The sequence below is a fragment of the Atta colombica genome, unplaced genomic scaffold (assembly GCF_001594045.1).
Source record: "Atta colombica isolate Treedump-2 unplaced genomic scaffold, Acol1.0 scaffold21, whole genome shotgun sequence".
In the NCBI taxonomy this organism is placed as follows: domain Eukaryota; kingdom Metazoa; phylum Arthropoda; class Insecta; order Hymenoptera; family Formicidae; genus Atta; species Atta colombica.
The window spans coordinates 1,479,742-1,492,673 of NW_017259305.1; the positions used below are offsets into that span (position 1 = coordinate 1,479,742).

The window sequence follows — 12,932 nt, forward strand, 5'->3', positions numbered from 1 at the left end:
TATTGTTATTGTTACTATATTACAGTAATAATAATAATAATTATTATTTGTTATTATCTATATAATATTATAAAAAAACAATTAATCTTCAGGCAAATGAGAATGTAAACACAATAATTAAAATGTAATAAGCTTACAAGGGAATCATCACATGAAATCGTTTTGCACTTTTCAGTTAAATTGTTTCTAAAATCTTTCACATGCAATAAATTACACATCTCTGCCGATAGAGGGCCTCGGCGGAGACCATTTTTACTTTTAACAAAACCAACCATTTTAACAAAAATCACTTAGGTGAGAGTATAAAGAGCGCAGCATTTCGTTTGTAAAGTAAGCCCCAAAATTGGGCTCCAGGATGAAAGCACATAAAGTGTTTTTCAAAGCAAAATTTTATAATGCATTTTTTTTGTAGCACTTGAATAATAATGCATTTTATATCAAAAAGAAGTAACTCATACAGGACAGAAACCTTTCAGAAATATTTCAGAAATGTTTTATATGTGAAATATCTCAGAAACATTGCAAAATGTATCTGCAACAGCTCTGAAACAGCTCTGAGATAGCAAAATGTCCGGGATTCTTGTACTTGAAACCTTTCTGAAAGTGCTCTAAAATATTTCAGTAATCTTTTAAAGCACTTTCAGAAAGATTTCAAATGCAAGAATTCCAGATTTTGCTGTCTCAAAACTGTTGCAGAAACATTTTGTTTCTGAGATATTTCAATTTCACACCTGAAACATTTCTGAAATATCTCTGAAAGATATTTGCTGTATGGGTTTGCAGATATCTATTCAAAGTTAATTTTTTTCAAAATGAAGCCATTTTAAACGGTATTCATTACTTTAAGATTACTATGATTCTAAATTAAAATTTTGTCAAGGTTATAGTACAATTAATAGTGTATACAATTTTTTAATTGAACATCACAATTACCCTACTCTCAATGTATGGGGTAATTGTGACGATAAGTATTGTGGAAACTCGATGTGCTTCGCGCGCGATTGCGCTAAGTAATGGCTTGCCCGTTATTACGAATGCGATACATTGAAATACTGATGATTGCGTTCATTAATAATTTTATGTAAGTACAATTCAAATATTACACTTTGAACAATTTTTGCACTATATTTGTACAACAATAATATTCATGCATAATCTGTCTTTTTATTATTAAATAAATTAATTTCATGTCAATTATCAAATAATATCAATTTTATGTCAATGAAATTTGTCACAATTTTAAAGTTCTAAATAAGAAAACAAATCTTAAACATATCTTCTTTGTTATTTTTTCTTATCTCTCAATGTTGTCTATAAAATAAATAATTTTGATGTATTATAAAGTTTGTTAGTAAATATATAATTATTTTACAGATCATACCGCGAACTATATTTCGAAGAGAAAGAAAGTTTTATTTCTGATAAGAAATATTCGTATATTTTTGGTTACCTATATATAAAGAATGAAAAAATATGTTAAATGTTCATTTTTGTTAATTGAATATATTTTAATAATAAAAATGAATATCGTTTGCATTTTTTAATTATTATTGTTTTTTTATTTATCAAATACGATAAAGAAAGCCAAGATCGATCAAATTTTGAATGTTACAAATAATACATTATATATTCTTCTATTAAATCAATTTATTCAACACAACCATTCTAAAACACTAATAATCCCCTCTAAATTAAAACTCTCTTTCCGGAAAGTTGAGAGGTCCCAGGTTCGAATCTTGGCTGAGATAATATTTTTCGCAATAAATTTCTTACTTTCTTTCTTTCTTTCTTTCTTTCTAACTTAATTTAATTTTTTTATTTGTTAAAACCGAATGTTGTCGGCTCGCAATTATATCTGAAATAAATTGATTTAATAAAAGAATATATAATGTATTATTTGCAACATTCAAAATCGATCTTGGCTTTCTTTATGGTATTTGATATATTCACATATACGGTCGTGCTTAAAATTCTTAATGTTTTTTTGTTCATTCTTTACAAATAGACTTGATTTGTATCTTAATAATCGTTTGTCACAATCACCCTTTAGACCTCGCAATATGGGATAATATGTGACTTTTAAAGGAGGTTAGAAAATTTATTTTTATATGTAAACAAGAAATAATTTCGGTTATTAACATTTTTCTATTAATAATAATTAAAAATAATTATTTTTCTTATCTTTAAAATAATTATTCGTACAAGAATTAAATACAAATAATAAAAATTAAGAAAATGGCATGTGTTGAATTTCAACTTTGCGTTTTTTCATCACAATTAGATAACGGTTGACTCTAGTTTTTAATGTCTTATTTTTTAATGCCCTTAGTTTTTAATAACTTTATGTATATTTCTCATATACATAAGGTTCGTATGTTTCGACTCGGTTTAGAGAATCTTTTTCAGCGAATAACTATTTACATGTTAATAACAGAAAACTTCTCTTCCTCCAATATGTATAGTCACTAAATATTCAATATTTATAGATCCAAAGTGTTGTAATTCCATAAATTACGAATTTGATTGATTTCTGCAGCGTGAATTGGAATATTTTGAACTATTTAAGTACCAAATTAATATAAGTGTAAACTGATTAATGTGGCTTTTCTGTTTTTTTGTGAAGATGTTTTTTCTCATATATGGTAAGCTATATTAGTCAGTTATTTTTATTATCATTTACACTTATATTAATTTGATACTTAGTTCAAGATATCTTAATTCATGCTGCAGAATTCAATCAAATTTGTAATTTATGGAATTACAACATTTTGGATCCATAAATCTTTAGTGGCTATACATATTGGAGGAAGAGAAGTTTTCTATTATCTAATATGTAAATACTTATTCACCGAAGAAAATTCTAAACCGAGTATCGAAATGTACGATGTTATCGTTATGTATATATATATATATATATGTATATGAAGAACATACATTAAAAACTAATTGTAAGATTATTACGCTTTAATTACTGCGTTTACATTTTCATTTGTCTGAAGATTTTTTTATTTCGAAAATGTTTACGAAGTTTTGCTTATGTTTATTATTTATATAATAAAAATTATTATATATAATAAATATTTATATAATAATAAAAATTATTATTATCTGTTATATATCTTTGTGAATTATAATTATAATTACGATTACAATTATTATTATTATCTATGAAGGTACGTAAAAAACTATTAAATATAATAATTCTTTTATTTTTTTTTTATTATATTAATTTAATAATCTATCTTGTTCTCTATGAACCGCTTCGCTTTTCTGTCAGAGAAACTCGAGAGAATGCAAAGAAGGGTATTATACGTCCGAAGACCTTGAATAAAGAACTCGGATCGACCTGCATGTAGGCCAGTAGGTCAAGTTGACATTAGCGCAGTGAATCATGTAGCAACCATCGAGAAACCCTCTCTTCCCTCGTGCATTTTAGTAACAAGGCATCCCTATTCTCCCTAAATTTTAGAGTTTCATCGGGAAGTGAGATAATCGATTTTAGCTAATAAACAAACACGCGTAGATTAACAGTTTTTATTTATTATTACCGATTATTATTAGATTAGTGCAATACTCATATAGAATCAAATATAGATAATAATAAGGGCTACGAACCAATTAAAATTAATAATGTTTAATATTTAAAACTAGATTAATAAAAAGTACAAACATTTCAACGCCGATCATTCTCAATATTAGAATAATATTACAATAAAAATCAAATTCTCTTAATACAAAAACAATGTTCTGTATGTTATAAAATAGATTTTAAAAAATGTAGATATGTATCAAATGCTTATGTCTTTCTTCTTTGTTACGAATATATGGTCTATTAAGATATTAAAAGAGAGACATTGAAATCGCTTAATATAATTGGGACGCTCGTAATACTCGCATTTTTCTTCAATGAAAATCAATCTATTTAAAAGAAAGTTTTCAAAAAACCAATTATTAAAAACCAGTTATTATATGCAATTAATAAATAATTATAGTGTATAAAAGGAATTACTAACAATAATTAAAGGTAGACAAACAGAAGAAAAAAATTTTTTTAAAAATGCTTTTTCACCTTTGTCCCCAATCGTTGCTGATATGATTATGCAGGAGTTGTAGGAAATTACAATTGGGAGATTATCTGTACGGTTGTTGTTTTATTTTCGATATGTAGATGACATCATTTTAGCGGCTCCATCAGAGAGCATTAATGATATTTTGAAAATTTTTAACTCTTTACACGTTAGATTGCAATTTACTATGGAGATTGGCATTGATGGTAAATTAAGTTTTTTTTGTACACTATATTATTGATTGAGGAACAAAGCCTTATTTTTGACGAATATCGCAAGGCAATTTTTTCCGATAAATTTCTTAATTTTAATTCACAGCACCCGCTTTGTCACAAGAGAGGTGTAATCTATGAGTTTGTGGATAAAATAATACGCTTATGTCATCCTAGGTTTCTAGCAAACCAATCTAATTAATGCTATCAATATTTTTTTTAATAATGAATATCCACTACAATTTATCTTTTCCTCTATACAAAAAAGAATTAAATTTTATGGAATACTATTATAATAGAAATGTTAATAAAAAAAATTAAAGAGAAGTTTTTTACAATTCCTTACGTGAAATCCATATCTGAGAAATTCTCTCCAATTGTTAATATGTTCAACTATAAATTAGCTTATTCTATTCCGAATTCGTTTAAAAATGTCATAAAAATAGAAAGGAATGAATTGGATCCATTATGCAATCAAAACGTAGTCTATAAGATCTCTTATGACAAAGCGATAATTGCGATGTTATTTACGTAGATCAAACAAAAAGACAATTAAAGACAAGATTAAAGACAAAAATGCTTCCGATATTAATAGAAGGTCTAAATAGTCAGTGATTTCCAATCCATCGCATTGATTATAATCACAATTTTAAGTGGGATAAAGTTGAAATTTTGGACATTGAATTCTCTTACAAGACAGAAACATGGGATAAATAAGCAAAATGATACAGAATCTCTGCCGGAAACATATTATTACATTCCCTTTTCCCTTCCTAAACTTCCTAAAACTTCTCTCCTTCCTCCTTTCGTATATTACTGTTTCCGCATCTATTTGTCTCCTTTTTAACTCATAACGTTGTCAGATGCTGCAAGTTTCTCTGCTCTAAATACAACACAATGGCTTATAAAATTTCTGTATCCATTGCATTACTCTTTTAATTTTTGACTTATAACAGTTTGACTGAAGAAGATATTTATAGTTTTGTATTTTAATATGCACTGATTTATTGACTTGTTCATTTTTAATCTGCAATTGATATTAATGTTAACATAATTCTAATGGTTTTTCTATGTATTATACGTTTTTTAAAAAATTTTTTCTTCTATTTGTCTACCTTTAATTATTGTTAGCGTGATTTCTTTTATATACTGTAATTATTTATTAATTGTATATATAATAAAATTGGATAATTAATTAAAATAAAGTAATAAAAAAAACGAAAAATAATGCAAATATATGTTTCATATTTTTACAGATTTATTCAAGAAAAATTAAACACTGAATTTTGCTGAAATACTATAAACTTTAAAGATAATGTTAAAGATGCATGAAAAAAATGCAAAATAAGTAATGTAAAATATGTAATATTTTTACGAATTTATTACTTGTACGAATTTATTACTTGTACTATGCTAAATATATAAATATGTTGAAATACTATTGTATAAATTCTAAGAAAAATTAATGAAAATATTTGAAAAATAATGACATTGAAACGAAAAACATATTATTTTTAGATTCATTGATAAAAGTTACCAAAAAAGAAATAATAGGATTAAAATAATGGAATAATAATGGACAAAAAAGTACTTCAAACTTGCGGAAAAATATGGAAATCAGTTTGCATTCTAACAAAAAGTGTTGAATTCATAAAAATTTCTTTCCAGAATTGCTACTAGATGATGTCGTTTCTTGTATATAAAATTTCAAGCTTTCTAGAGATCTTTATAACTGAAACTCAGATATGTCATTATTTACATTTGTACAAGATATATTTTTGTATGTATTTAGTTCGAGACATGATTATTTTTGTACCAACAAAGCTAATGAATAATAACATTTTACGAAATATTTCTATTATTCTTACAGAATAATAGAATTGTCCAAAGAATTACGAATTTGAATGTCCAATAGAAGCATGTAGGTCATAATGAGGCATCATTTTACAACCCATAAGATATCCTGTAAATAATCTCTGAATCATATAAACAGGAATCCTCCCGATAACTTCTCATTAAATTCATTGCGTTCATTAATTTTTATTTTAAAATTTATTAAATTCTTTATAATCTTAAGTTTTATATTGAATTATTAATGAAACTTAATATACAATACTGAATAATATTGAAAGTAGATCAATTGATATAGATTTCAATATGCAATAAGAATAATACTTTATTATTCTTTACAATTTCAATAAAAAAATTCTATCAGAGTAAATGCAGAAAAATACTACAACTGGTATCGAAAATATGAATTAAAAGTTTTTACTTTTGCTTTTTAGGCTTTCACGGATATTATCTTCTAACTTATTCGATTTTATTATTTATAATTATTTTATTCATGCAATTATAGTCACAAATACCAAATATTTTATTTTCAATATATTAAAGATTATGCGCGAAGGATTTAAAGGATTTGAAGAAATAAATAGCACGGTTTAAAAAGTCCCCAAAAGACAACACGCTATAATCTACCGACGAATTGTTCGAGAATCTCGAGATTGTCAAATAATTCTACACAGACAATTCCATCTGCCTAACATCAAGATTTATGCGTCTAATATGACCTGTATTAATTCATAAATCTAAACGGTATTATCATCCGCGAAACTCGTGATTCATAAATCTCGGGATTTATACGTGCATTCTGAACGCTTAGATACTTTGTGCGTATGTAACTGTCTTTGGAAATGTAATATCATCCGAGGCAAATTAAAGAATTCTAACCCAGCTGAGTTGAGCGTAACTAGAAGAAATTCGTGGTTCTTTATCTTACGTCGAGAATATAAATTTACTTTAGAAAGCAAAAAATATTTCAATACGTGAAAATATTATAATAACATTCTTTTGACATTAAAAATGATGATAGATTCACAGCAATTTAATTCTTGAATTACGGATAATTAAATAAAAAAAAAATATATGTTTTTTTCTTTAAAGGAAGATTAAATGCAAATCTATTTTAAAAACATATTAAAAAATCTAGATTTATCCACAAAATGTAATTTTAAATAACAGATTTTGATGTATATTTTCTATACTATCTTTCTAAACTAAAATTGAAATTTTCTATATAAACTAAAAAAAACAAAAAATCTGCCTTGTTAATTTACAAATTCGTGAATACTATATTTCTGATAAAATTTCTATATAAATATAATCTTATATTAAATATTCAAATTATTGAAATAATTATTATCTTATCGCGCGCGCGGAATTCGAATAGTTTAAAAATGATGAAAAATCTTTTGAGAGACAGGAAACTGCACAGTAAGTACACAACAAAATAATTTTGATCGACGGGAATGAGACTTACGAAGTCTTCTACTGTTTGAAAAACCCTTTATTATTTTTTTTTTTCGTTGTTTTTGAATTCTAAAAATTATTAAAAAACTATTATGTGCTGCTATCACTATTAGAAATATGAATCGAAATTGCATAATCTCATAATACATCTACATTTGAAATCATACTAAAAATCAATAATAAAATTGTTGGAAAGAAGAACAATCAACAAAAATACGAAAAACTTTTGATAATGATATATTCATGAGAATTTAGGATATGATATTTAAAACACATACACGCAGTAAGTTAGTAAGATCCATAAGATCCGATCGACCAATCAGAAAAATCTTTCTTAATATTTTAAATAATTTAATTTTATTGAAATTAATCACCTCTCTGTATAATTTTTTTTATTACTTAAGACATTTTAAGATAATGCGAGTAATAGTAAGTAATAATAAACAGGTCAATTAAGCGAAGTAATCAACTTTGATTGCACTTTGTTTAGAATATATAGAAATGTATCGGAGCAGTACGATCACGCTGAATTATCTGAATTACCAGCGCGAGACTTTATCGCGCGTTGGCACGAGCACGCCAAACACAGATCGATATCATACAGCTTGTACAATTTAATATGCAAACGAATGATGCGCGTTTGATTTCGTGCCGGTGATCGCAACTCCATAAAATTCCTATTCAGTGAGCAGTCGATTTTTGCATTTTTCGCTTCACACAAGAATCCACAGTGACGATCTCTGTCCGGGGGAGAAGAAAGAGGAGGAAAACGTTGTTGCTAGAAGAGGAGGAGGTGATGATGGCGGTGAAGGAGAAGGCACACGGGTTCGCTTTTGCCTGAGCGTACCCGTTCGTTCACCCTAGCGGGGGCACCAACCTGACTTTACTTCAGTTACACGCCGGGAGAGCTGGCACATTGTGTATATGTATATACATGCATATATATGTATATATATATATATATATATATATATATATATATGTATGTGCATACATATACATGAAATTAGAAATAAAAACTAAATATATAACTAGATATATAACTAGATATATAAAAGCATATACGTATAAGACATATGCACAGATACATATGTCCGGATGTTCGCACCAGAAAAGATCGGAATATAAAAATACGGAAAAGATCGTGAAAGATTGAGTGACAAAAGTGTCCATATGATTTCTTACTCCGAATAATAATTTTTTATTGTACCGTAAGAGCATTTGAAATTTGGCCAAACATTTGTACTTGAACAATCTATCGTTTTCCGTTTTTCAGAGTCGCTGACACCATGACAATGTTTTTTTTCTAGCGTGAACGAGGAGATAATTAACATCATTGTATGACTGTTTAACCATTGCTTATGATTAAAGCTAAAATCTAAAAAAAGTGTGGGAAAAAAGACTATTACCGAGATTGAAAAGTCACGACCGTGTGTTACTCGATTTTTTTTCACTCTTTTGCTGTAGAGTCTTTAAGCGCATATTTTGGGACACCTTGTATAAAGGCATATAATACATTCTTGGGTGTACTTACACCTAGTATAGATGGGTACACGGAGAGTGTACCGAGAGTGTCCCGGTCGAATACGATTCCACGGCCCTTTGCGAAAGAGTGAGAAAGAGAGCGAGTGAGGCACCGACATCACCGGCCCGTTCGAGAGAGAGAGAGAGAGAGAGAGAGAGAGAGAAGGGAAGGCAAGGAAAAAGGACAAATGCTTTTGTTCGACCGCTCAGGACGAAGCGCGAGTCGCTCTTCTCTTGGAAAGAAGCTCTCGACGCTAGGAATGAAGACATTACTGTCCGCGAGTAATACTCCGTCGACTGTTTCCAGCCTGAAAGAGCGAAGGCTTCGGTCTGCGAAGAAGCGCCCATGATGCGTTGCGCCGTCCAAATGCGCTGATCGTGCAATTTTCATCGTCATGATGGAATTTGCACCGCTTAGAGACGACATCGGCTTATGGCTGCCACCAGTCGGGTTCTTGACCTAAACCCAAGTGCGAGCGAGAGAACGGCAAAATTTCAATTTCGAAATGCTAACCGCTCGTTGAACGATGGAATCGACGATCCCATCGTGATAAAAAAATTAAGTTAAAAAAAGCGCGGCGACTTTTTGTTGTCATAAAAAAAGAGAAAGAAAATGAAAGTTAAGAATAGAAAACCGATCTTTATTCGTTTAGAACGTTTACAAAATCATTGATATCATCAAACTATTATAATTAAAATAATTCGCATTAAAATTATATTAGTCACAAAACTTAATTAACTTAGTTTATTTTAATAAAATGTTACTTCACTAGAAATAATTATACGAGATTCGCGATCACAGATATGCACATCCGAATCAATATAAAAAAATTAAGAATAACGAGTTAAATTCGATGCGTTAACCATCCGGATGGATACGGGAGCGGTCACTGTGTCCGTCGGACTAGACCTCTGCGGATGATGGGAATAACTGACTTCCATGTCGATCTCGTCGAGCTCCTCCTCCTCTTCCTCGTGGGTGTCCGACTCGTCTTCCTCTTCACCCTCACCCTCCTCTTCCTCCTCTTCCTCTTCCTCTCCCTCTGATCCTCTGAACTAGATTTTTCATGCGCAAGAGAATACAATAGAATATTAGAATTTAGAATACATTACGTATCATTAATCCGTTTAAGTTCTGATTTAAGCATTTTTGAATGTCGAACATATCAAATCCATCCAGATATTCATGAATCACGACGTTAAACTATAATCATATTAGCAATTGTCGGTTGAAATGCGATTGTAATTAGTGATTAGTTTTCAACCAATCAGAGCAAAATCAGTCACCGATTACTTTGCTCTAATTGATTGAAAAATAATCGCCAATCACAATCACAATTGCAATTTAATCAGCAATCGTTAATATGATTACAGTGTTGTGCCTAACAGTTAAGTATTCAATACAAAATTGAAAAAATAAATAATAAGTATTATTAGTAGTGAGATTTAGCTTATCACCATAAATTTCTATCAGAATTTTATGACCTTTAGTTGCCATTTCTGATTAAAAAACAAGAGCAATGCATATCAAAAATGCTTTTTAGGAAGTTCCATTTTTAAAATAACATAAACATCAATGTTTACTCTATTAGTAAACGACTAATAGAGTAAACATTGATGTTAAATAGAATAATATTAAAAAAATAAAAAATAATAGCTATAATTGAAATATCTTCAATAATACATTAATGCCATCTCTTGCAAAATCCTCAAAACTAAATCACATTCCTAATATATCAATATAATTAATAAAATATTAATAAAATACATAAATAATTAATAAAATATATAAAATGTTATATACATAATATAAGAAAAGTTTGGGTAGTCCTGGACGCCGGATATCTTCGGAACTCGAATTTCTTAATAATTGATCGAAAAACAAAAACAAAGCGAAATTTCATGTCGAAATATGTCTATCAAACTTCCCCTGATAAATAAAAATAAGAAATTTTTAAACACAATCATTCGTGCAAGAATATTTAAGTGCGATGAATTCGATCTAAAAATGTGTATAAATAATTAGAAAATTAATGACACCGGATATGCTTTGTCAATCTTCGCAATTTTGTTATTATAAGTAGAAATTAAAATATTCTAAATTTAATTATTATATGTAGATACAGATTATGTGTATATACATTTAATATAGATATGATACCAATGAGTAGTGTCATCCGACACTACTCAACCTACTTCCAACCGATGGTAAAGAAAATGAATACAACGACATAGCAATTACGCTTAAAGTTGAACGATGGCGCAATTTGTCAGAATATGATTTTTCTATTGCTATTTGAACTATTTAAATACTTCATTTTTTTATCTATTTTACTTATTTAATCTTTCATTCATTCAAAATTTCAAAGAAAAGAAATTACTTGTTTTTTTTTTAAATTTGAACTTTGAAAAGGTTATTTCTGCAAGATAACATACATCTCCAGAATGTGCAAAATAATTTAAGTGATTTTTATGAATGATAATCAAGATAACTTGATTATTACTCATAAAAAAAATTTAGGAATCACTTTGTATTTTATTTATTACAATATTTTGATTTTTTTTCTCTGCTGTTTACCTACTAAACAAATGACTACTGATGAATTATGTATTATATTATACTACTGTATTATGTAAAGATTATTAAAATTAAATAGAAAAGAAAAAAAGGAGGGCGGATAAAGTCGTCGATTTTTGTTCTTAACCGAAAAGTAAATATTTTTTTATTATTTTTGGGCAGCAGAATTACGCAATCAGTTTTCCATAAATATGAAGAGAATTTATAATATAAAAATATGAATAAAGTGAATTAAGCATAAGATTTTTGCCTTAAAAATGAGATACATACCGATGTTTAACATCCTGATATAACATACTGATGTTATACATACTAATGTTTAAAAAGCTCTCAAAATCAAATATATGATATTTTGTTGTAATAGAATTTTAAGAGAAGAAAACAAATATATGAAAATTCGAAGGATGTAAGATGAGATACACGCGTTTTGCACGTTAACTTCCCGCCTTTTTATTAAACTCTAGGCTCTTAGAGCTTATCCGTGGACTTCTAAATTTCAGACTCATAAATCTTAGACTGAAAATCCAGAGACTTCAATCTTATATATCGATGTTAATTCCACCGCGTAGTGCACATCGGATTTTGCACTCATTTGACTTTAAAAGCCGATTCTATAATTTTAAGAACCACAATCATTTGTGTGCTCTATGAGTGAAATTGACATCAAAGATCAATTATAATCGCATTTAAATTAAAAATTAAATTGTCATTAATGGATTGGGATTTATATGTCTACAGTTCAAGCGTATGAGATTAAAGTATCTGGGTTTTTAGTCTAAGATTTGTGTCAGAAGTTTAGAACACCACGGATAAGCGTGATAATCTAAGAGTCTAAGAGTCTAGAGTTTAAGAAAGCGAAAAGATGACATACTGATCCTCGTCTTGCATCTTTCAAGTTTTCGTATGTTTATTTCCTTCTCTATTTCAACTATAGCATAACAAAATGTCATATATTCGATGATTTTTAAGAGTTTATTAAATATTATTAAATATTAAAAACGATCATTATATGTTTCATTTTTATGGCAAAAATTGTATGCTTATTTACTCACTTCATTTTTACACATGTTTTCTTTTATGGAAAACTATTTACTTCATGTAATTCTGCCCAAAAAATATATTTAAAAATACACATTTCACTTTCCGGAGAGTGAAATGTATGTTTTTTTTATAGTTTTTTTTTATAAAATCAAAGGATAACAGGCAAAAATTTTGATGAATTTTATATATATAATATATATA

At 28.1% G+C, this 12,932-nt stretch overlaps 1 protein-coding gene across 1 annotated transcript in view; it reads right to left on the reverse strand.

Annotated features, from left to right (window-relative positions):
• Positions 1-9,943: 9,943 nt before the first annotated feature.
• LOC108687596 (anaphase-promoting complex subunit 15-like) overlaps positions 9,944-12,932 on the reverse strand; it is a 5,490-nt gene continuing 2,501 nt past the window's right edge. The window contains exon 3 of the mRNA XM_018193448.1: positions 9,944-10,168. Within this exon, the coding sequence (XP_018048937.1) occupies positions 9,944-10,168 (225 nt within the window). The remainder of the gene's footprint in view (positions 10,169-12,932) is intronic.